The sequence below is a fragment of the Pseudorasbora parva genome, chromosome 5, assembly GCF_024679245.1.
Source record: "Pseudorasbora parva isolate DD20220531a chromosome 5, ASM2467924v1, whole genome shotgun sequence".
NCBI lineage: Eukaryota > Metazoa > Chordata > Actinopteri > Cypriniformes > Gobionidae > Pseudorasbora > Pseudorasbora parva.
In genome coordinates this window covers 14,326,199-14,352,292 of record NC_090176.1, presented here as the reverse complement: position 1 = coordinate 14,352,292, position 26,094 = coordinate 14,326,199, and the positions used below count along the sequence as shown (strand labels likewise).

The window sequence follows — 26,094 nt, the reverse complement described above, 5'->3', positions numbered from 1 at the left end:
TTAGTACTTTCTAAAAAGGACACATGTTGAAGTTCTCGTAAGAAAATGAGTTGTCTTATATCCCATTATCCTGCCAATTATGAGGCGTAATAAATAATTCAGGAAAAGGACATTGATTTAAACCACTTATAAGACAATCTTCAAGAAACGTATTTAGTGAAGTAGGAAAAGATGATTTCAGCTTACTTAAAACGTTCTTCACTATCCTTTCTGATCTTCTTCCCATTTGTTTAGTTATTTCATGTGCAGAAAACCATTTATTTTGTTCTGTGTCAATCAAATCTCCCAACTTCCAGACACCAGATGAAATGAAAGTGTTGATTTCGATATTTGGCAATTTAGACTGATCACATATCCATGAATTATAAAAAAGTGGTTCTTCAAGACCAAAATGACTCTCTCTTTCCACTTTAAATGTATCCCACACTCTTAATACAGACCGATAGAACCCATTCATACCTGAACCTTCGATTACATTATTAGACATTAAGAATAATTGTTTGTCAAGTCCTATTTTACTAATAGCTCGTAATATTGCCAGACCATACATAATCCATGGCTGCGGATCGGTATTATATAGCAATTTTTGAGCCGATTGTAATCTCATAGCTTTCCATTTGGAGGTTAAATCAATGAGACTTTGACCACCCTCAAACACAGGTAAATGCAGTATGCCTGGATGAAGCCAATGATGTCCTCCCCAGAAAAAGTTCACAAAATGTTTCTGGAGAAGCTGTAAAAGTCCCGCTGGAGGGTCTAAAACAGTCAGTCGATGCCACAACAATGATGCAGCTAAATTGTTTATCACTAAAACTCTGCCTCTGTAAGATAATTGTGGTTGAATCCAGCTCCATCTCTTCAATCTTCCCAGTACCTTCTCAACTACTCCATCCCAGTTCTTTGTCATATATTGTTGGTTTCCAAAATAAATTCCAAGGATTTTCAATCCCTCTATATTCCAGTGGCACTGCTGTGGGAGATGAGGTGGAACTTCTTCTTCTTTCCACTGACCACAAAGTAATGCTTCTGTTTTGTTCCAATTTACCCTTGCTGAAGATGCTCTTTGAAAACAGTCCAAGCACTTGCTCAGTTGTAGAACATCTTCTTGAGATCTTATTAAAACGGTGACATCATTAGCGTAGGCAAGAAGCTTGACTGTAGTAACATCTGATATACTAGGATTTAGGACTGAAATACCTTGCAACTTATCTCTTAGAACTCTTAATAACGGTTCTATGGATATTACATATAAAAGTCCTGAGAGGCTACATCCTTGTCTTACACCTCTATGCACAGAAAAGGTTCTTGTTAAAGTTCCGTTTATCTTCAGCATACTATAAACATCTATATAAAGTATCTGGATCCATGAGGTGAAACGTTCTCCAAATCCAAAGGCTGACAAGGCACTAAAAAGATATCCATGATCGACTCTGTCGAATCCCTTTTCCTGGTCAAGCGACAAAAAGCCCACATCAAGTCCATATATCTCAGTAAGATGTAATAAATCACGCACAAGAAAAAGGTTATCAAAAATGGAACGTCTTGGAATGCAGTAAGACTGGTCTTCGTGGATTATTAAAGCCATAACCTTCTTCAAGCGATTTGTCAAAGCTTTTGAAAGTATTTTATAATCTATCCCCAAAAGAGAGATAGGGCGCCAGTTCTTCAAGAGTCCCAAATCTCCTTTCTTTGGCAATAACTTTATTACCGCTCTTCTACAACTGAAAAGAAGAATTCTTGACTTTTCACATTCGAGAAACACTGCATGTCGATCTGATCCAATCAATGACCATAAAGCTTTATAAAATTTATAAAAAGAGGTCAGACCATCCAGACCTGGAGATCGTCCAGCAGACTGTTGTTTAACAGCCTCGCTCAACTCTTTAAGTGAAAGTGGCTTTTCTAATTGTATCTTCTCATCTTCACTCAATTTTGGAATTCCAGAAAAAATTCTGTTGCTTCAGAATCACAAGGTTGAGCACTATAAAGTTCCTCATAAAAATACAAGACTTGTGAAATGATTTCTCTTTTTTCTGTTGTCTCTCTTCCATCAGGTAATTTAAGATGGCTGATTAACTTCTTTTCTCGAACCTTTTTCTCCAAAGCAAAAAAGAATGATGTTGAAGAGTCCATGTTATTAATCTGAGTGAATCTTTTTTGTACTATTGTCCCTTGATCTCTTTCTTCATGCAGGTTTTTCAGGAGAAAATTATATTGTGCAAGCAAATCCACACTCGTTCCACCTCTTTCGCTTATGGAACTATTCAGTCTCATAATTTCTTGCTCCAGCTGTTCTATTTTCTTCTGAGTTTCTTTTGTGTTGTTTTTTTGCATATTGATGACAAAAAGACTGAATTTGTATTTTGCCAATGTCCCACCACTGACTTAGGGACTTAAACTCTGTCTTTCTCTCTCTCCATGCTCTCCGGAAGAGAGTGAATAAATAAATGCATAAATGTATGGTCTTGTAACAAACCATTATTAAAATGCCAATAGGATTTTAAAGAAGTACTCGATACTGTCACTATAACTGAAACATAAAAATTATCAGAAATTGGTGTAGGACTAATTTTACTATTAAAAAACGATCCCCTTTGACATTTCTGAACATATATCCTATCTAATCTAGCCCCTGATATTATATTGGAATTCATTTTCAGCCATGTGTACTGCCTACATTTAGGAAAAGATTCACGCCACACATCTACAAGCGAATGAAACGTTATAACTTTCTTAAGAGCTCCTGCTGAATTAGGATGTGGTTCATCATGATTCCTATCAACTGTATGATCAAGGGTACAATTAAAATCTCCAGCTACAATAATTTGGTTATCTCGAGGAATATTAATTATAGCATCCTGTAATTTTTTAAAGAATAAAACTCATTCATACCCAACATTGGGAGCATATACATTAATAAAGGAAAAAGACAGATTTTGCAGAATAATATCCACCCGCTGCATTCTTCCAGGAATAATCTCTATCATATTGCAAGCGTTCCCCTGGACACTTTCCGATATGAGCACAGCTACCCCAGCACTCGCACTGGAGCCATGGCTAAGGAAATTCTGTCCTTTCCATTCACCTAGCCATTCTGCCTGGTTAAAAACATCTGTGTGTGTTTCTTGTAAAAAAGTCACACTTGACTTTTTAAAAGCCAAAAATTTAAAGAGAGCAGTTTTCATATCCTGATGAATCATCATCTTTACTTTAGTAATTATTTTTTTGAGACGATACCGTTTTTGTCTACTAAACTCCTCAACTGTTGCATTTATCATTACATCTCTGCAAGACACTAAAAATCTTTTCAAATCTGGAAAAAACAATTCAATTTGTGGATTTCGTGCACCTTTAGTTTCATCAAGAAAGACACTAATCTCTCTTGCAGAATAGAGTTTTCCTTCACAGCTACTCAATTCTGAAGTACCTGTTTGAGAATCATTGTCTCCAAATTCAAAAACACTCCCTACACTCTCACATTCATCAGAATCACTATCAGACCTATTAACACCAGAGCCAGCTGTGAATGACTGACTACAATTTTCATTTACTTCATCTGATTTATTGTCAATTTTGTCATTTGCTTCAACATACTCCATCGCTAGATCTTCATCTTCTCTATTTTTAGATGTAGAAGGCACTTCCTGCGCTTCTATATTCTCCTCTGCTACAGAATTATCACATACAGCGCCATCTACAGGCTGGTCAACTCCAATGTTTACATTATTTGTCTCACTACTACTGTCATTTTGCCCTACGTTAGTCTCAACCTCTTTATTAGTCACTTCATCAGCGGCTGTATCTTGTACACTATTTGGGGGGATTGTTTGTGAATCTGCCACAACGATTTCACGATCTTGTTTGGGACATGTCTATCTGAGATGTCCATGTTCGCCACACAAAAAGCACCGCATATGATCTGAGCTGATAAAGATTGTATAATCTTTACCCTCTACCGCTATTTTTAGCACCAGATTCAACGGTTCATTTTGCGCGTTTGGTATCATATACGTGAAACGTCGGAAAGACATGACATGTTTAATATTTGGATTTTTGAGACCCAAAGGAATCATCTTAATTGGAGCGGTTAATTTTCCATACTGTTCGAGAATTTCTTTCAGAGTTTGTTCCTTTATGAATGGAGGTACATTTGAAAGTACAACTTTCTTAGAAGGATTTGACAAAGGCAAAACCGGCAAAAAGTTGTCATTCACAACAAGTCCTTTCTCTAACAGTTCATCGACCATTGAAACTTCTTTGAGAAATATAACCAGCGCTCTGTTCATTCTCGAGGCAGATTTAATATTTAAACCACCGGCCTGTTTGCTGATCGCGATCAAAACGTCCTCAATTGAAATGGAGTCATCCGGCGTGCACTTGCAACCGTGTTCGAGAGTCAAACGTGAAAAGTCACCGCCTAACTCCATACCTGCGCACAAAGTTTGCGCTCCAAAATAAATCTAACAATTTTACTTTACTTTAGATACAAATTATAATATTAAAAAAAGAAAAAATACGCCAAAAAAATAACGTGCTCTAGTCCAAACACTCGCCGCTACCCACAATCCTCAGAGAGAGAGAGAGAGAGAGAGAGAGAGAGAGAGGTTTAGAGAAACTTTATTTTTTTAAAACATTTTCACATTCACAATTCAAATATCATGCCCCCAAAATAATTGAAAGACAATTCAATTTTTTTTAAATATTACAAATTAAATTAAACATTCCTTTTAAAAACCTAAGACCAATTGATCTTCATGTACAACACAAAGAACATCATAAATACACCACATTTCACAGAAACCAGGTACATTATTTGTAAGTTTGTAGTATGCAAATTCTGTTCTTAATCTTGCTGCCACCAGACTCACAAGCATTACTTTAGGATCAGTTGCTGCCAACCCTTGGCCCTTTTTTGTCCTTGTTATCCATATGGCCAATTTTGCTGTTCCCATTAAATAATTCAATAAAACTATTTTCTTTCTTAATAAAAAACTATATTTCAATCCTCCTATAAATACTTTGTCTGAAAATTCCTCTATAAAACCCTGAAACCAAATTGTGAGTAATTCAAACAACTGATTAAGTCTAATACATTTTAAAAACAAATGCTCTAAATGTTCTCCCTCACCACAAAACCTGCATTGCCCACCAACTGCCAGATTCAGGTGTGCCACATGCCTGTCCGTAGCTATGGCCCCGTGAATAATCCTCCACAGCAGATCAGCGGTTCGTTTTTCTACAGGGAGTTTATACAGGGTCCGCCACCTGTCTCTTACAAGGAAATCTGGCCCCAACAAACTTAGCCATCTTGTGGCTCTTTGTCTCTTGAGTGACTTCTGATGCATCAACTTGACTGTTATGTTATAAGGAGCCTTCTTTGAAGCACAATCCAGGTAATCCAGTTGAGGAGTCCGGAAATTTAGGATTGAGTCAGCAATTTCCCCATCATTCTCGTCACGGATTAGTGCTGAAATCCTGATCTTTGGAAATTCTTTCCAATCTCTTTGGTTTGACATTTGTCCTCTTGATATAATTTCTCCATAAGTGCTTTGTATTACCAGAGAGATTTCCTCTATCAGTTTTAATGCAAGTCTCTGTGATCACAAACCAGTCACTTCCTTAATAGTTTCCACAGATTTCCATCCATCATTATCCATTAGGTGACCCAGCTTTACGACACCATTCCTGAGCAGACATGCTCGCACACTCACTGAGGACAAAAGTCTTGTCTGGATCATACTGTTAACGAACAATGGTTCCTCAGGAGCCCAGTAGATACAGCTGTTCTTGTCTCTGTCCACCTTTAAAACATTCCTCCATGCATGAAACATTGTCAGATAAAAAAGAGTAATTTCAGACAAATTCATATCTTCTAATCTCATTAAAAACAAGTGCTTATCAAGTCCAAGCCCACCTGTCCTCTTCAAGATGGCACATGCTGTATGAGTCCATAATAAGTCTTTATGATAAAGGAATCTTTTTGCTGCTTGTAATCTGAATGTGCAGATACGACTTTTAACATCCACCAAGCCATGTCATCCTTCGCAAACAGGCAGAAAAATCACTGATGCCCACAGTGCTCACCACTCCAGAAAAAATTTACCAATTTTCTCTGTATTCCACATATAATGTCCTCAGGTGGATCCATGACTATGGAAGCACAAACCACCTGGAAGTGTTGGATAACCTGCCTCATCCCACCGACCCATAATATAACCTTCACTTTTTTCCCAGTTTACTTTGGCAGAAGAGGCTTTTTCATAAAGCTTGATGTTCTCATTTAAATTTCCAATATCCTCTTGCCTTGTGATAAACACCGTTATATCATCTGCATATGTGGATAAAACCAGCTTTACACTTTCACTTCCATTTTGAAAGGATATACCTTTTAAAACTTTTTTAAGTCTATGTAATAGAGGTTCGATCATTAGGCTGTATAGCTGTCCAGATAATGGACAGCCATGTCTGATCCCTCTGCCAATAGGTACTTGAGCACTAAGAGCCCCTCCATCCTTTACCAACGTAAAAACATCAGAGTACAGTAATTTCACATATGACAAAAAAATTTCACCAAAGCCAACATTTTTTAAAACATTAAAAAGATACCCATGATGGTGATGATACCCATGTCCAAAGATAAAATACCAAGATTACTATTATTAAGGTGGCTAAAATCAACTACATCCCATAACACAAAAATGTTATCTATAATAGATCTATCTGGGATACAATACGTTTGATCTTTCTCAATCAAAAACTGTAAACAATGCTTGATTCTATTCGCCAGACATTTTGCCAGTGTCTTATAATCAAGACACAATAACGACACTGGTCTCCAGTTTTTCAATAAACATAAATCCCCTTTCTTAGGCAACAATGATAGGACTGCACGTCGACAGCTTAACGGAAGGGACTTTTCTTTAAAACAACTTAAGAAAACTCCATATAAATCAACTCCTATTACATTCCAAAATTGTTTATAAAATTTGACAGGCAATCCATCTATCCCTGGAGACCGACCTGATGACAGCTGCTACATTGCCTCTGTGAGTTCCTGGAAAGTAATTTCATTGTCCAGCTTTTTTTTCCTGCTCATCTGCTAGCTTTGGTAAATCATCAAGTAGTTCCTCAGTACTTTCGGAGTCACAGAATTCTTTACTATATAATGCTGCATAAAAATCCACTGCCATTTCTCTTATTTCCACCGGATCGGATGTTATAGTTCCATTTGCACGCCTAAGATGGAGCATTTTCTGTTGAACATTTTTCTTTTCCACGTTAAAAAAAAAAGAACTAGGAGCATCCATATCTTTAATGGAGCAAAACTTTGCTCTTATCAGTGCTCCCTTTGTTCGCTCCTGTAAGAAACATCCAAGTTCCGTTCTCTTCTTTTTTAAAAAGTCTTTCTGCACAGTCCCAGGATTATCCATGAGTTCTTTTTCTAATTGCACGATGTCTCTTTCCAGTCTTTTTACTGTTCTTTTAATTTGTAAGGAGGAATGCAAAGTATAATTCGGGCAAAAAACTCTTATTTGCGCTTTACCCACCTCCCACCATTGGCTAAGATTCTCAAATGAACTCTTTTTCATTTTCCATTCATTCCAAAACAAAGTAAATTTTTCACAAAACAAAACATCTTGTAACAGTTTAACATTGAGATGCCAATAATATGTGCTTCTCAACAACTCTTTAATATTGAGATCTAAACCAACCATATGATGATCTGAAAAAGCATTGGGTGAATAAAAAGCATTCATAACTCTAATATTCCAATTTTTTCTAAGATAAAATCAATCCAATCTAGCCCCACAGACCATATTATCAGTCATTTTTACCCATGTGTACTGTCTTTCCTTTTTATTCCTTACTCTCCATACATCTTCAAACCATTTTTATTCATTATTTTGGAGAGTACTAGACTAGATTGATGATGAGGTTCTTCGCCATTTCTATCAACAGTAAAATCTGTTGTACAGTTCCAATCTCCCGCTACAATGACACACACGCCGTCATCAATTTTCTTTAAAGAATCGTTCAACTTCATAAAAAACCTCACCATCTCTGACCCATTATTCGGGGCATATACATTAACAAAAGCAAACAAAAGCCCTCCATACTCTACTTTTGTTAATAAAATCCTCCCTTTCTCAATTTCCTCAACAGTTAAAATTTTAACATTTATATTTTTTGAAAAAATAATAGCAACCCCAGAACTATTATTTGACCCATGACTTAAAACCAGTTTCCCACCCCACCACGTACCCCATTCTGTTTCATTATTATTGTCAGTATGCGTTTCCTGTAAGAAGGCAATATTAATCTGTTTTATTTTTAAAAATTCTGAAACCACTGCCAATTTCTTCCTGTCTCTACCTCCATTTATATTTAAGGAGCCAATCCTCAAACACTCCATAAAAAATGAAAAGATAAAAGAGATAGAAACAGAAAAAGAACCCATAATAAGATAGACACCTTGTGCAGCTTAATCATTTCTTTAATTATTTAAAATCCGAGATTTTCCCTGACGTAATTTCGTTAAGAATTTCTTCAAACGAAATATCTTAGCTCATCATAGCTAGCTGTTCTTTGTAGCATTGTAACAGAAGCAATACATTTATCCACGTCTGGGAAAAAATCATTAACCTCAGCTACCTTCCCAAAATTACATCCAAGAACTTGTTTATTTCCTGTAACGTGTACACATCTCCCAGAACTTGAGATGATTGAGAACCAATTTCAGAAAAATCTGAACCAGAATCATCATCCCCTATCTCTTTGTCTTCACTGTTTCCAAAGCCCAATGATGTTTCAGGTTGTGGCTCAATTTAATTTCCACCAACCTCACCAATCACAGTTTCTACACTTACTCCACATACTTCTACTGTACCTATATCTGCATCATCCGTCATCATTCCCTCAGTATTCTCGTTTTGGTTGACAACAACAGCAGGCCCATCACTAGGCCTCGTATCATCACCCACAGCAACGCCACTATCCTGCACTTCACCTGCAGCCTGAGCCTGTACCTCACCAACATCTAAACCATTATCACAATCTACCTCATCAACAGCTTGCTGCGTATTCTCACTATTTGGAGCCTTATGTGGACATACAACCCTCTTATGCCCAATATCTCCACATTCAAAACATTTCATACTTCCTGTACTCGCATATACTAAAAATGATTTTCCTTCATGCCACAGTCTGAAAGAAACATTCAAGTCTGGTTCGTTCAGAAACATAAAAATGTGTCTTCTGAACGGTACGACATGTTTCAAAGCCTCGATTTTGCATCCAAGAGAAATCATTTTAATTGGACTCGCAAATTTTTCGTAACTCGCAAGAGCTCGTTCAATTTCACTGTTTTTTATGAATGGTGGCACATTTGAAATGGTAACCCTAACAGTTGGTGTAACTAGCGGTGAAACAGTAATATAAGCGCCACTTACCACAACACCGGTGCTTATCAGGCAATTAACCAAGTGTTCTTCTTTCATGAAAATCACCACAGCCTTGTTCATTCGGGAAGCTGAGCAAATGTTCTCATATCCAATCTGTTCCCCTGCCGCCAGCAATACATCTTCCACAGTAACGGCAGGTTCTGCCATGCACCTGACGCCGTGACGGAGCGAGAGAGATTCTGCACCCCCCTCAGAGAGGGACGTCATCCCGGCTCCGTCAAATTCCCAATAACTTACAAAAACAAACTCTTTTAGTTCACCTTTCCAATCCAGATAATTTCCTTACTTATCCATCACTACTAGGGTTGGGAATCGTGAGAAATTTTCCGGTTCCGATTCCGCCTAACGATTCCGGTTCTGATTCCGGTTCCATTCAAATTATAAAACAAAGGAAAAAGGCACAATACGCAACTTTAAACAATCCTTTTTTGTGTTTATTACTTGCTCTCAAATGAATTTACAGGTTGGCAATGTAAAAAAAAAGTCCTGTACTATACATATATTACAGGATTAATCGAGCCATACGGAATTTATGGAAATTAAAATAAACATGTTCAAATTTACACCTCTGAAATTGTCTTATTACATTTTCTCTCTCTGTTTTAGGTATGTTAACCGATGACCGTTTGACCCATGGTTGACCGTATCAACGTTAACCGATCAAAGTTGTCGGTAAAAAAAAAAAGTGATCTCTAAATTAGGCTATTATAGACAGTGGACTAAACGCTACTACAGTTAGCCGTCTCATTCCACAATCTTTTTGTGTGAAGTGAACATATCCCTCGCACTCAATTTTTCATAACTCTCCTGTTTGTACTTAATAAACCATTAAAAACTTAAAAATTTGGGGCGAGGTCGCAGCGTTTGCGCGCTCACAAGGTTTGCAAAAAGTAAACAGGCTAAAACACTCGAGGTTAGAGCCAGAGCAGACGACAGTATGAAGCATGCATTCCGCATAAGATGGGCTTACATTTGGAAATATAACTTATTACATCTACATTTCAGTGGTAACACATAAGGTGTTGATCGCCTTTCTTTATTATTGTTAGCACTAACTTACCTCAAACTAAAGTGTCTCTTCAGAGCTGTCATTTTCTTAAATGAGCCGCGGCAATGTTTAAAATGAGCTCATAACGCTAGACAAATGCCTTTATTTTCAACGCGATCAGCTTGTACCCAAACCATTTCAAAACTAATGAGCCATGGTCCTCGGATTACAAACAAGCTCCTCGGCGCCGCGTTTGCAGGACTCACGCTGTGGGGGATTTTAAAAAAGTGACGTGAGGGGAAGGGAGGCGGCAGCGCTAAGACTGTGTGTGTGTGTGTGTGTGCGTGTGTGTGTGTGTGTGTGTGTGTGTGTGTGTGTGTGAGAGAGAGAGAGAGAGAGAGAGAGCGGGAGCGCGGCTCGCGGCTCGCGGCTATGCTCCCAGCGCTTCGCACACACATTGCACCAGAACCGTTTTCGGAACCGACACTCAGGAAATTCGCGCGGTTCCGGTATTTTTCAAAAATCAGTATCGGTTCTGCATAAGAACCGGTTCTCGGTTCCCAACCCTAATCACTACTAAGTGAAAAAGTGGGGGGTGGGGGGGGGGGGGGGGAGTACAGGAAAAAAACCGCCCTCTCCGTGTTCACCCTCACACACACTCACACACCCTCACACACTCCCAACATGCAGTGAGTGAGAGAGAGAGAGAGAGAGAGAGAGAGAGAGAGAGAGAGAGAGAGAGAGAGACTTTTAAATTCTTCTTTAATTTACAACAAATAGTCTACTTGAACATCGACAGAAAACACAACAATTTCTTTAAAAAAAAAAAAAAAAAAAAAACACTTCAAAGAAACACATTTAAAAAGCCATCATCAGTAACCTCACAGATACAATTATTAATACCCCACTTGTGCAAACATCTACAAATTCTCAGTCAATTTATAATAACCAAACTCAATCTTTACACGAGATTTGATTAGTCCAACCAAAATCATGACAACATCATTTGACTCCTCACTATTCAATTTTCTTTTGCGTGATAACCAAATTGCCAATTTTGCTTGACCAAATAAAAAATTCAATAAAATGAGAATGTCTCTCTTATTTGATTGATATTTAGGACCGTATATAAAACTAGCTGGTGTAAACACTTGTCCCAGTCTGTGACACCATCTGTCCAGTGTATTAAAAAGTGGAATCAATCTTTCACAATTTAAAAATAAATGAAAAACAGTTTCTTCTTGTTTACAAAAAGGACACTCCTGGTTTACTTGTGGATCAAGGTGTGCTCTGTGTCTGTTTGTAGCTATTATACCATGCACAACCCGCCACTGTAGATCACCAGTTCTCTTTTCAATGGGGGGCTTGTACAAGGTCCTCCAGCTGCCTTTCGGGGAAGCATCCGACCCAAGCTCTTCATGCCACTTTGAATCTTTAAGATTTTCCAGAGATTTGAGATATAATACTTTAACACACATTGTGTACAGAGTTTTCTTACTGGTATTGCTAAACAAATCCAGCTGAGGTGTCTTAAAGGTAAGTAGACTTCCTTCTACTTCCTGCCACGTCCCAACTGATGCTGAAATGTTCAATTCTGGAAAGGACGAGGCATGATCTTCTTCAAAACCACTTTCAGAAGAAAAGATACAGTCTTCTGGAAATCTTTTTTTTATTCTGCTCAACAGCTTTTCCACCTACTGACTTTATGTTGATCTTTGATGCAAAGTTTTCTGCTGACAATCATCCGTCTTCATCTAATAAATGTCCAACTTTGATTATGCCTGCATTCCACATAGCTTCCTTCATAGACCTTGATTGCAAAAGATCCACGTCTATTGCAGGATTGCACAAGAGAGGCTCCTCTCTCAGCCACAAGTCTTTGACACCACCTAATTCTCTGGAAATTTTGAACACTTTCCATGCATTTATCATTGATCTGTAGAAAGCCGACAATCCTGTTAGATTAAGATTCTCAGTATCCATGACAAAAAGGTGACGATCTAGTGCCATGCTGCCTGCATTCCTCAGAAGGGCACAGGCCACTTTGAACCAGCACACATTGTCACTGTAATTAAGTAGTTGGGCTGTCTGAAGTCTGAAGGCTTTTATCCTTGACTTTATGTCCACCAAGCCTTGACCTCCCTCTTGTCTGGGCAAGAACAACACAGGAGCTCCCAGCCAGTGCTGACCAGACCAAAAAAAAAGTCCACAAGATGTTTCTGAATTTGTTGTACAAGATCTTCTGGAGGGTCAAGTACCATCATCTTATGCCACAAAGACGAGGCTACCAGGTTATTACAAATCAGAACCCTTCCCCTATACGACAGCTGGGGTAGCAGCCAATGCCAGCGAGACAACCGAGCACACACTTTTTCCACTAAATCTAACCAGTTTTGTTTTCTGTACTCTTCTGTACCCAAAAATACGCCAAGATGTTTAAAACCATTTTTTCTCCATTGCAGTCTAGCTGGAAGCAGTGGTCCTACATTATTGGAACTACACCACAAAGTAGCACTCTTTTCCCAATTTATTTTAGCAGATGCAGCCTTTTCAAAACTCTCTAAACTTTCCTTTAAAAAATCAACATCTTTGCTATTCCTTATTATGACTGCTATGTCATCTGCATACACAGTTATTTTAAAAGAATGTTGTAAAGCAGCAGTATTAATTTGTAAACCTGTAAGACCACTCCTTAACTTACATAAAAAGGGTTTGATTGCTATACTGTAAAGCTGCCCCCTGTAAGTGGGCAGTCTTGTCTAATACCTCGCATTACTTTTACAGGAGTACTCAAACCACCTGCCATTCCGATCATGCATGTCGCATCAGTATAAAGTAGCTGAATCATTGAAAGACAATTTTTACCAAACCCAAAAGATTGTAAAGTTTTAAACAGAAAAATGTGATCTACCCGATCAAATGCTTTTTCTTGATCAAGTGACAAAAAGCCAACATCGCTATTTGTACAATAAGCATAATCTATTAGATCTCTCATTAAGTGTAAATTATCTGTGATAGATCTATCTTTAACACAGTATGACTGGTCTTTATGTATTATTCCACAGAGTACATTATTTAACCTGTTGGCTATACACTTAGACAAAATCTTATAATCCACACACAATAAAGCCACAGGTCTCCAATTGTTTAACACAGTTAAATCACCCTTTTTGGGTAATAATGCAAGTACTGCCCTTTGACAGCTCTTAGGAAGAACCCCTTTATGAATACAGTCCTTTACTAGTTCAAAATAATCAGAACCAATGATTTTCCAGAAAGTCCTGTAAAATTCTGTGGGAAGTCCATCGATACCAGGTGAACGACCCAGGGAAAGACTCATAACTCTAGCATAAACGTTCACAAATACAAAAACAAGGTTACTAATTTCTACTCTCACTACAAGTAATCTTCCTGGTTCCAATTCAATTTTTGATAAAAGTTTTGCCTTTATAGTAGTTGAAAAAAGTATTGCAACTCCTGCACTAGTATTAGACCCATGGCTTAAGCAGCTTTCCCCCTCCCACCAAAAACCCCAGTCTACCTCATTCCTATAATCACTATGAGTCTCTTGCAACATGACTACATAAATATTTTTTAACTTAATAAGTTCTAACAATACATCATTCTTTGCCTTATCTCTCAAACCATTAACATTAAGAGATCCTACCCTTAAGACCATGAGAAGAGATAAGAAAGAAAGCCAGTAAAGAAGAGATGAAAAGATACAAGCCATAGTGATTTATTTACTTTTCCCCCTCGTTAGCCTTGCTTTGCTTGACTTTTGTCTTATTGCAGTTATATGCTTTTTGAGGCGGAAACGTTTCTGCTGTGATATTTCTTTGTAAGTGCAGCTTTTTCTTAGCCAGGTCACGGAAGCTACAAACTTCTCTAAGTCTGGAAAAAACGTCCCTACTTCAACTCCCACTTTCCCTTTTGTGTCATCCAGAAATCTATTAATTGCATCAACAAATTAACAAGTCCTTTGTCACATCCAAGCCATCTAACCATTGCTCATCATCTCTTGAGCCCTCATCCGTGCATTGAGAAAGTACTTCAAAATCATCACCTTTATCTTCTCCCAACTCCTCCTCTGCCTGATCCATACACTTTGCATCCTGTCCAACAATCTCAGCAGCGTTTAGAGCCTTATCTAATTCATCACTCAGGTCTACATCAGCATTCCCAACATAACTACAACTCAGGTTTTCACTTCTGATATTATTCAAATTTACACTCACCTCATCTGTAGTCTTCACACTCTTTGCTTCAGGTTGCTTTGAACTTTGATTATTCTCCGTATCTCCGCTTTCGTTTGTTTGTTCTGATGGTGGCAACAGCTGATCGTTAATTTGTTTATGCGGACAAGAAAGACGTTTATGCCCCAAATCTCCACAATCAAAGCACCTTAGATTATCAGTGCTTGCATAAACCATATACGAACTCTCACCGTGACTAACACGGAAAGAGATTTTCAATGATTTATCTGGTGTGGTCAAGAACATATAGATCTATCTTCTAAAAGACAAAACATGCTTCAGCATACTGTTCTTACATCCTAAAGGAATTGATCTAATCGGGCTCGCGATTTTTCCAAATCTTACGAGTTCTTTCGTGATCAATTCATTAGGCACGAAAGGCGGTACATTAGAGATAGTGATCTTTGTCGCAGGAGTCGATAACGGAGTCACAGAAACAAAAGTTTCTTTCACCCAAATGCCATTCACGGTTAGTTCGTTAACCAACGTTTCACTTTTTAAAAACACAACAACTGCTCTGTTCATGCGTGACGCGGAGACGATATTATCGAACCCCACCTGTTCGCCCACTACTAAAAGCACATCCTCAACAGTTATACCAGGTTCAGGCACACACCTGCACCCATTACGCAGCGATATTGGTGGCATTCCCTGAATTGGAGGAGACGCCATACCAGCAAACCACGCCAAACGGCGGGTTTACACTAACAAAAGAACTCTCTCCTTAAATGTAAAACCTACCAGCTAACAAAAGAGAAGAATAAAATAAAAGGTAAATTATAGACATAAACAAACAAACCAGAAAACCTGAAAAGGAGGGATAGTCGCTCTCACACGTGCAATCTCACGCAACAACCCACTCCCGAGAGAGAGAGAGAGAGAGAGAGAGAGAGAGAGAGAGAGAGAGAGAGAGAGAGAAGAGAGAGAGAGAGAGAGAGGTCTGCACTGCGGTCTTGGCCATTAGTTAATAATTTACTTTTTTTGTGTGTTGTAAGTAATACGTTGTCAAATATGTATAAACTTAAATAGACTACCTATACAAGTAGTTATGTCTCTTTGTATTAATTTGTCCTGTTATTCACGTAATGCATTGACAAAATGCGCACACAGATCTTCGAATATTCGTGTTTGTTTTTAAGGGAATATTTGTCATTTTTGAGCAATTTTGACAGCCCTAACCTCAATCCACACCTTGACTGGTTTTTAATTGTTAAAAAGTAACTTGCAAAGTGATGTGGCTTAGTCTGGAGCACAGCCTGTTGACCGGTAGACCTGCAGAAGAAAGCCTTGTTGTTTACTTTCGCCTGTCTCCGCAGTGCGAGCCTCGAGGCTCCGCGGATCCGCTGACTGCGCGTGCACCTTGTCTGTTTGGGGAAGTGTTAATACTTGATGCGCTCGCAGTTGTGCTGTTCTTTGAAGTGACACAGGGCGACTTGGAGTAATTGTTCTATAAACCAACAGCATCGAGAAGAACATACGTGACAATGTTTACTTTGTAAAAGTGATTAAAACTACACTCCTCCACCAGTCAGGAGCTTGTTTTAATACCATGTAGCATATTTTGCAAGTAACTTGGTCGCCCTTTCTCTCTAAATGGTCCCACACAGTAGGCTTCTTTCCCATTGCTTCATTTTGCAAAATGCGTTTTTTTTTTTTTTTTTTTAAACCATGCGGCAAACAAAAGCGCAAAAAACAAAAGCGCAAAAAACAAAACAAAAAAAACTAAACAAAAAAAACTTTAAGCCGTTTAACTGATAGTATTAATCTGTCAAAATTTGTACTATCTGTTAATGATTAAACTGTCAATATGAGCATCTCTACGCCAAACCATACATCATCGCTGGTCTCACTACTGTCCTGTACACATTTCCTTTCAATCTTGCTGGGACTCTATCACACAACAGACCTGACACTTTTCTCCACCCATTCCAACCTGCCTGCACACGCTTCTTCACCTCTTTTCCACACTCCCCATTGCTCTGGACTGTTGACCCTAAGTACTTAAAATCCTGCACCTTCTTTACCTCTTCTTTACCTGTAACCTCACTGTTCCACTTGGTTCCCTTTCATTCAAACACATGTATTCTCTCTTGCTGTGACTAACCTTCATTCCTCTTCTCTCCAGAGTAAACTTACACCTCTCTAGACTTTCCTCCACCTGCTCACTGCCCTTACTACAGATCACAATGTCATCCGCAAACATAGTCCATGAAGATTTCTGTCTGACCTCATCTGTCAGCCTGTCCATCACCCCCGCAAACATGAAGGGGCTCAGAGCCAATCCTTAATGTAGTCCCACTTTCACCGTAAAGTCCTCTGCCTCACCTACGGCACTCCTACTGCTCTCATACATATCCTGCACCACTCTAACATACTTCTCTGCCACTCCAGACCTCCTTATACAATAACACAACTCCTCTCTTGGCACCCTGTCATATGCTTTTTCTAAATCTACAAAAACACAATGCACTTTTTCTGACCCTCTCTGTAGTTCTCCATCAACTGTACTTCTCCATCAACTACTGCTCTTTCTTGGCATGTAACCATACTGCTGCTCACAAATGTTCACTTCTCCCCTTAGCCTTACTTCCACTACTCTTTCCCACAATTTCATTGTATGGCTCAACAGCTTAATACCCCTTCAGCTTCCACAACTGCACATCTCCCTTGATTTTAAAAATTGGCACCAAAACACTTCTCCTCCATTCCTCAGGCACCCTCTCACTCTCTAAGACCTCGTTGAACAACCTAGTTAAAAACTCTACTGCCATCTCTCCTAGACGCTTCCATACCTCCAGTCATTAGGACCAACTGCCTTTCCTCTCTTCATCCTCTTCAAAGCTCTCCTAAATTCGCCCTTGCTAATCCTTTCTACTTCCTGCTCAACAATATTTGCCTCTACAACTCTTCTCTCCCTGTCATTTTCCTCATTCATCAGTTCCTCAAAGTACTCCTTCCATCTCTCCCTCACCCGCCTGTCACCTGTCAACACATTTCCATCTCTATCTTTAATCACTCTAACCTGCTGCACATCATTTCCATCTTCTTCCTAGCTAACCTCTTCCTCTGGATACTCTCCTTGACTTCCTTATTTCCCAAGTCTCATTGTCTTCTTTCCTCCATTGTTTATACATCATAAACCACCAAACTGGCTAAGGAGTTGTTACCATGTTATTTACCATAATTGATTTTCACCCATATCTGTCAGTTGGTGGGTATTAATTTTGAATCCTGAATTGTACGATTTGCACATCAACATTAATTCAGAGGTTGTGTTGTCCACATCTGTATTTCTACTTTTCTACGTTTCCTGTCTCTGCTATGAAATGTTCGAACTGTTATTTCACAGCAGGGCAAAGTATGTAATTTGCCTACATTGTCTGAGAGAGCAGAGATACAGAAAGATGCGAAGCAATCATTTTTCTGTGCACTATAATTTGGCTGTCTGAAACAGCTGGCGGTGAAGCCAGAACAATGCAAGAGAAGGAAAATTGAGGAGGATGAGAGAATGAGGCTAGAAGAGAGCAAGAGGAGCATTGGTGGGCAGAACCCTTTAAGTGGAATCAGATTTTAGACTCCGTCATTTAGTGCAGATGGACTTGTGCACATTGCAAACACAGACATGGTTTCACACCTGCTCATGAGATAATGGTATGTCTGTCAGTCTTGCTATGCTATTTGACTGTCATGCACTTATCAGACAGCTTGTATGTATTTTGCATGCTGGTGTCCCTGGAAGTTTTGAGTCTGATCTGGGCAATATTTGTTCAATCTGATTTGACTGTGTATTGCTGGCAGTGCAGGCCTGTTATCTGTTCTTTACTGAAGACAGAATTGCCCTCAAATGAATCAAGGTAAAATATATCAGAGGAGTGGAAAAAGACGAAGAGAGAGAGAAGGGTCCTTGCAGTCAGACTATATAACGGGGGTATTCATTAGCTCAATTAGATGTTGGATTATCAAATAAAAAAAGTGGAGATGGATGGTTGGGGGTGAAACACAAAATGATTTAAATAAATAAGCTAAAGTAAAAGTACTGTATTGTATTTACTTTGAAACATGATACCCAACATTATGCATATATTGGACCACAATACATAAATAACTTGTTTACTAATTATGAAAAACAAATAAAACTATTTACAGTTGTGTACTTTTGTATAGTAATTATTAGGGGAGAGTGGGGTAAGGTGAGACATTTTTTTATGCACCACAATCATGCCGTAATTTAACTTACCCACTTTAGCCGCATTCATCGCGAAGCGTGCAAGCGTTCTTCTGGAGGTACAGCAGGAACACGAATAACTGGTCGTACCGATCCTTTATCAGGAGCAGCTTCTTAGCAAAACCTTTATACCTTTATAAAAACTTTATACAGACCCTCGGTTATAAAGCAGTCTGGTGAGAAATGCTTTGCAGTTAAAAGCATAAAACATAAAAGCATTGACAAAAACAAAACTCAGCCACTGCGTCTTTAGCGGTTCGGATTTAGGAACATCAGAATGACTGCTGTTTTCCCAAGAACAGAACACTAAAATCGCTTCGACGGCATTCGGCTCCAGTGTCAACAATGGTGGAATATGATGGTAGCAGCTCGCTCAGGGCGGGTCTGAGCTGAAACGCTGCTTGTCAATCAACAATTGTGGGAGGGGTGTCCGACCGTGTGACGTCACACAGTTGAACGGCATGAATTGAGACAGGAGAAAACATATAAGGAGATAAAAAATAAATTAAAAAATGATTTCTTTTAATGATTTTTTTTTATCATTATAGTATATTTGTGTACAGGCACTGCCAACACACATTTCCATACAATCAACTTGTAAAAGTGCATGTACCTATGACCTATATCACCCATTTAAAAACAAAGATAAAATTAGTCCCCCAGTTAGTCAATGTTTAGCCCTAAGACTATGTGCCAAATTACTTGAGAGAACAGTGGCACTATCACAGGAGGTATGGATACCATCTCTTTTCAACAGGTCAGGTCTGCCATCCATCTCACATACACCCAGTTTGCCTGCTGCATTAGCTCTACAGCTGGAACCGAACAATGTACAGAGTTCACTAAGCTAGTCGCATTCAAAGCAGTGTCTAAAGCTGTTACGTTCTCATTACTCTCAAATAAAGTCTGGATGCGTTTCTCTAATTCTGAAGTCTTCTCTGTCAGCCTGACTATTTCCCTACATTTATGTTCACTGACAGAGAAGCATTAGGAATAGCACTCTTCCTTTCTTGGAGGTAAAGAAACACATTTTTTTTATGACCTGCAGGATTTCTTGTAAAATGATTTTTAAACGAAAGATAAGACAAGAGTCGGCTGTTTTTGTCCTATTGTAAGTTTTGATTTAATTTGTGTGTGATTTTAGGCTAAAATCTATGTTTAAATGTTTTTGCACTTACAAAAGGATTTGGAAAAAAAACGCTGTGTTTATGGTATACAACCGCAGATCAGTTACACACTGCAAATGCAGCAGATGTAAAAGTACAACAGCACAACACGTACCACATACAGGCTGGAGAGTATGTGTGAAAGAATTGGTTAAGGTGAACGGCACATGACATGCGTCACAAACCAGCATTAGAGATTAGTTATGGCAGATCCAGAGTGGCTCTGGGCAGATCCAATAGTTTTAAACTTCAACAGAGTACCAGCCTTCAAGGAAGTTAACGCTTGTCAATGGAGAGTGGCCAGACTCTCTGTACAAAAGAAATGTACGAGAGTCTGGAAGGACCAGGCTACTAAACCATGCCCTTGATATTGATTGAAAATGTCCTGATTCTTTACTATTGTTCATTTAGTAATATTTACAATACTGTTCAATTAGGTAACTAGTTAATCTTTAGCTGACATGAACAATAGGCCTACTTTTATAGCAATTATTAATCTTAGTTGATGTTCATTTCCAACATTTACTAATGTTTTATTAAAATCAATAGTTGTATATTTTAATATTATTTGGACCTGAGTCAACAACATGAACTAACAATGAACAGTTGCATTTTCTATTAACTAACATCAGCAAAGAATAGTCTTCTGAATTTCCAAAATAATCCTCTTCTGTATATCCAGTTTGCATTGTGGATCATTCATTGCAAATTTACCCTTATTCTAATGTTTAAGTATCTGTTATCAGACTCTGCTTGGCAAATAATCTATGCTACAGGCCTGGTTTTAACATAACCAAGAAATGCATTTACTAGCATTGTCATGGGAAATCCCCATAACTGTTAAAATGATACTAATGATATCAATCAATCAATCAATCAATCAATCAATCAATCAATCAATCAATCAATCAATCAATCAATCAATCAATCAATCAATCAATCAATCAATCAATCAATCAATCAATCAATCAATCAATCAATCAATCAATCAATCAATCAATCAAATTTATTTATATAGCGCTTTTACAATGACGATTGTTTCAAAGCAGCTTCACAGTGTTAAACAGGACAATACTGCAACAAAATTTGATTTGGCTGTACAGTCGTTCTGGACAATGGCAAAATGGCTATATATGAATGCCATGTTCACACTTACCAGCAGATTTGACAAAATTGCAGACACATGCCCAAAATCATAGGCAAATTGGTGCCCGTTCATGTGAATCAAAATAACGCTGTTTATTAGCTGTTTATTATATAGTTTGAATTATAAAAGTTGCAATCTGAGAGAATTGTCACTGAGTCGCTGACTCTGTGAGATATTTGGCATGCAAAATATCTGGATCCGTCGCCGATTCAAAATCCTTTTGTATGAAATGTGTTTTGACTGAAAATTACATCTTCGATGACCTATAGCTAATGAGAGAGCCAGAAATAGGGCAGCAAGTTCGGGGATGAGTTATAGAGCAGCATATCAGTATTTTAATAGATTCACAATTATATGAAACAGAAACAAAGCTCAAACATTTGATCAATCAGCCGCAACAGCAGCACATTGCAAAATTATATATTTTTTTAACCTCCAACTCTCTTTGCAGAACACAATCTTTGATCCCTGCGTTTTTTCTCCTTCTAATTTTTGCTGCAAATCACACAGACCACTTAGATGGTGACTTCTTGTGGGTTATCATTTACAATAATAATTCCAGTCTTGCATGAGATCTCTGGTCTCATGTTATTTCCTTATCACTTCTCACGTGTGTTTGGTTATGAAATGTAGTTTGTGGACCAGACAGAGATGCCTCAGAGTAAAGTGAAACCAATGTGAAACCTCATTATCGACGAAAATCCATCGTGCAGTGTGCACACAGCAGCAACTGAATGCTACCCCATATAGTCAGACGGTGTAAAAAGGACAGTGTTCCAACTGCAAAATCGTGCTGTGTGAACTCGGCATAAGACAAAGACTGATTTTCTCAGACATTATGAATATAAGATTGACCTGTTTCGCTGATTATTTTCTTTAGGGTCAGTGATAATGTGTGTGATTTGATATCTCTTTTTCTTTAGGTCTATAATGTTGAGCAGTAAGATGATTCTGTTGTTGGTGGTTGTGTTGGCTTCACCTGCTGCCTGTATGGAAGGTAAGACTGACACACAGGCTTTCAAAGTAATTTCAAAGATCCTCCCCCCAACAATAGTAGGTTACATGCAGGTGATTGTTATTTAATCAATGTATTTTTTCAAATATAATGAAGCTTTGTCTACATTCACACTCAAATACAAATACTTTGTTACTTAAGTAATGAAGTACAAATACTTTGTTACTTTACTTAAGTAAAATGTTCACGTATCTGTACTTTACTTAAGTAGAATCAATAGTGCATACTTTTTTACTTTTACTTCGTTACATTTTCTAGCAAATATTTTACTTTCTACTTCAATACATTTCTACAACGTTTCGTTACATTTTCGTTACATTTTCTGATCAGTTTCAGGGCTCGAGATAAAGGTTTGTTCGGAAAACTAATGGATAATAATAGGCTAATATATGAACTGACGGTTGCACTGTTGACAATCGCGCAGCCTCTCGAGGAGAAATGGAAACAAAGCAACACCGCTTGTACAGAGAAACTCAGTAACATACTGCAGTAAATATTCAAAATGTGAAGGTTTTTATATTTTATAACGTATAATTCAGTTAAAAAAACATCACATGACACGACCAAGAGTGCTGTTTTCCTGAATACCATCACCAGTGTCAAATGTGACACTGATTTCATGACAGTTCCATAAACAATTAATTAAAATTAGTCACTTACATTTTAGATGCAATATAAACTGCTTTTGTTCTTTTACAGCAGTGAAAATATTTCCAAGATCAGATCATATTTCCACATCAGAACCACAACGCATCTCACAGCAATAGTGTGTTAATGAATGATTTAGCGTTTGAATGAATTGGTTGAATCAAAGATTCAATGACCTGTTCATAAACAACCGCCTCATTCATGAACGAATCAGCCGTTTGAACGAACCGACTCAATGACTCACGCATTAAAACCTGCCGCCACCTACTGGTAGTTTAGTTTCATGTTTGTTTGTTTAGAGCTTTATTTATCCCCTTGGGGCAATTAGTTTAGGCTCACATGGTGCTTCACATTTAACACCAACACATATACATTCAATCATTCATTCAAAACACACACAAAAAAAAAAAAAAAAAAAAAAAAAAAAAAAAAAAAAAAGTATAATAATAATACTAATATTAAAAAAAAAAATAAATAAATAAATCAACCAAATTTGTTACATAAACGAACCGCCTCAGGGACAAAAGTAAATTTATAACGATTTGTCGAACATTTAATTGTCCTTAAACGCCGCCCCAGGGGCATCCACTCAAAATCCAAATACAACGGGTGTGTGCTGTCTCCCATTATTTTGTGCGCCGTTCTCAGCACTTGCTGTTCATAGTACACTGTGAGGCTTCGTAAGGGAACTCCCGTAATTTTTGAGCACATAATGACAATACCTTGTAGACGACTTTTGTTCTTAGTAGACAATGATGAAAACCAACAAATAAAGGAAAAAGACAGAATACTTTCAATGAATGAGTTATAAAAAGACCTGAGAATGCCTCTCTGTACATTAAAATAATTAAGCTTTCGTAGTGCAAACAATCTCTGATGTGACTTTCCGATAATTGCATCAACATTTTGATCAAACTTCAACTTGTCATCAAAAATCGTTCCTAGGTACTTATATTCCTCTACTACATCCACTTGTGCATTATTAATGACCACCGGTTGAAGCATCAGTGGTCTTTTACTAAAATTAATAATCATCTCTTTCGTTTTTGATACATTCAAATCTAATTTCATACTATTACACCAAGAGGTAAAATCATATAAGACCGAACCATATTCCTGATCTGAATGTGAAAGTAAAGAGAGAAGCACAGTATCATCTGCATATTTCACCAAATAACTATTATCTTGTGAACTCTGACAATCATTTGTATATAGTATGAACAAAATCGGAGAAAGTACACAACCCTGTGGTGTGCCTACAGAGGTATTTACTATATCAGATAAGACCCCATTAACCCTAACCCTCTGTTGCCTATCTGCTAAAAAACTCATGATCCATGAGACTATACCATGATCAAAATTAAACTGACTAATAAGTTTTTGTCCTAAGATGACTGGCTGCAGAAGATTAAATGCAGACGAGAAGTCCACAAACAAAAGCCGCGCAAAGGCCCCACTTTTTTCCACGTGACGACAGACAGTATTTAACAAAAACAGCTTTGCATCATCTACACCTCTTCCAGCGCGATATGCAAATTGCAACTGATCTAGTAGCGGTCCAGCAATCATCAGTAGAAACTTATTAATCTCTTTTTCCAAGGCCTTCATGACCAAAGAGGTCAAGGCAATAGGACGATAATCGTTCAAAGATTTCGGATTTGCTTTTTTAGGTATTGGTACAATAATTGAACTTTTCCACAAATCAGGTACTAGTCCTAGATCTAAGGAAGACTGATAAAGTAAGTGGAAAACTCCACTGAGCTGTTCAGCACAGTGATTTAATGTTCTACCACAAATACCGTCTGGACCTGGGGCCTTATTGAGCGGTGTGGACTTCAACTGTCTCAATATATTAACCTGATTAATTTCAATTTTATTACGAGAGCTCAAAGTGTCTTTAAAAACTGTTAAATCATCAACTATAAATGATTTAGCAAAACGTGAAAAAAATTCATTAAACTCATTACTTAAAATTAAATTAGTGTTATAGTTTTGTTCCATTGGTACATGATGATTTGATGCAAATGTACTCACTGAAGCCATATTCTTAATTCCCTTCCAAGCATCTTTAAGATTACCTTTCATAAACACACCCTCAATCTTATTTTTATAATTATCTTTAGCTATTTTTATTGCCCTTTTTACTTCCCTGTTTAAACATTCTTTCCAACGTTTCTAATTGTATTAAAAATATATCATTAAAACAATCTCAGAACATTATTTAATGCAGTTGTAATTTGTCAGAGTAAATTATTTAATTTAACAACCATATAGCGTTATTCTAATTTAATTTATTGATCAAATTTAAGAATATAAAAGGAACGCTGAAGCATATCCTATATTTAAGATTAATCCTCAGAAATATGAAGATTTAAATACATCAAAGCTGACGAAAAGTTACTTCTGAATATATTGATATTTAACTCTGCAGATCACCCTGATATTGTGAGTCAGAATGTAAACTGGGCAGCAGATGATAAGCACAATTAGCCTACATTAACCCAAAACTAACTTAATAAAAATGCCACCGCCCATACTGTTTTCTTCTTTTTAATTATTATAAAATAGACATTAAGAGAATAAATTGTTATACAATTACTTATACTTTTAATACTAAAAGTACATTTCAAATCAAGTACTTTTTTACTTTTAAGTAGGATTGTCGTTGTAGTACTTCTACTTTTAAATTGGTAAGTAAAGTAAATATGTATTTTATTTGTACTGAGATTCAGAACTTCCTCAACCACTGGTTAACACACAACAAGAACCCAAGCGCAAAAACCAGCCCCCCGCCCTCTAACTCAAGTGTATGCTCCCCTGATAAAAGACTGATGCTGAATAAAGTCATAGTTTTTGTTATTTTTGGACCAAAATGTATTTTCGATGCTTCAAGAGATTCTAGTCAACCAACTGATGTCACATATGGACTACTTTGATGATGTTTTTATTAGCTTTTTGGACATGGACAGTATAGTGTGTATAGACTGCATATGCTCTGGGACTAAAATATAAAATATCTTAAACTGTGTTCTGAAGATGAACGGAGGTCGGGTGTGGAACGATATTAGGGTGAGTCATTAATGACATCAATTTCATTTTTGGGTAAACCCTTTAAAGCAAAATATAAAAAGTGGTTTGCGGAGCTCCAACTTAAGCGGCCTCACATGGCTCCTGTAAAACTGGAAGTT

General features: G+C 37.6%; 1 protein-coding gene across 2 annotated transcripts in view; it reads left to right on the top strand.

Annotated features, from left to right (window-relative positions):
* LOC137075087 (activin receptor type-1-like) overlaps window positions 1–26,094 on the top strand; it is a 117,781-nt gene that overhangs the window by 58,450 nt on the left and 33,237 nt on the right. For both annotated transcript variants that reach the window (XM_067443280.1, XM_067443281.1), the window contains one exon: window positions 22,167–22,240. In XM_067443280.1, coding sequence (XP_067299381.1) covers window positions 22,174–22,240 — 67 coding nt within the window. In that variant the 5' untranslated portion in view covers window positions 22,167–22,173. The remainder of the gene's footprint in view (window positions 1–22,166; window positions 22,241–26,094) is intronic.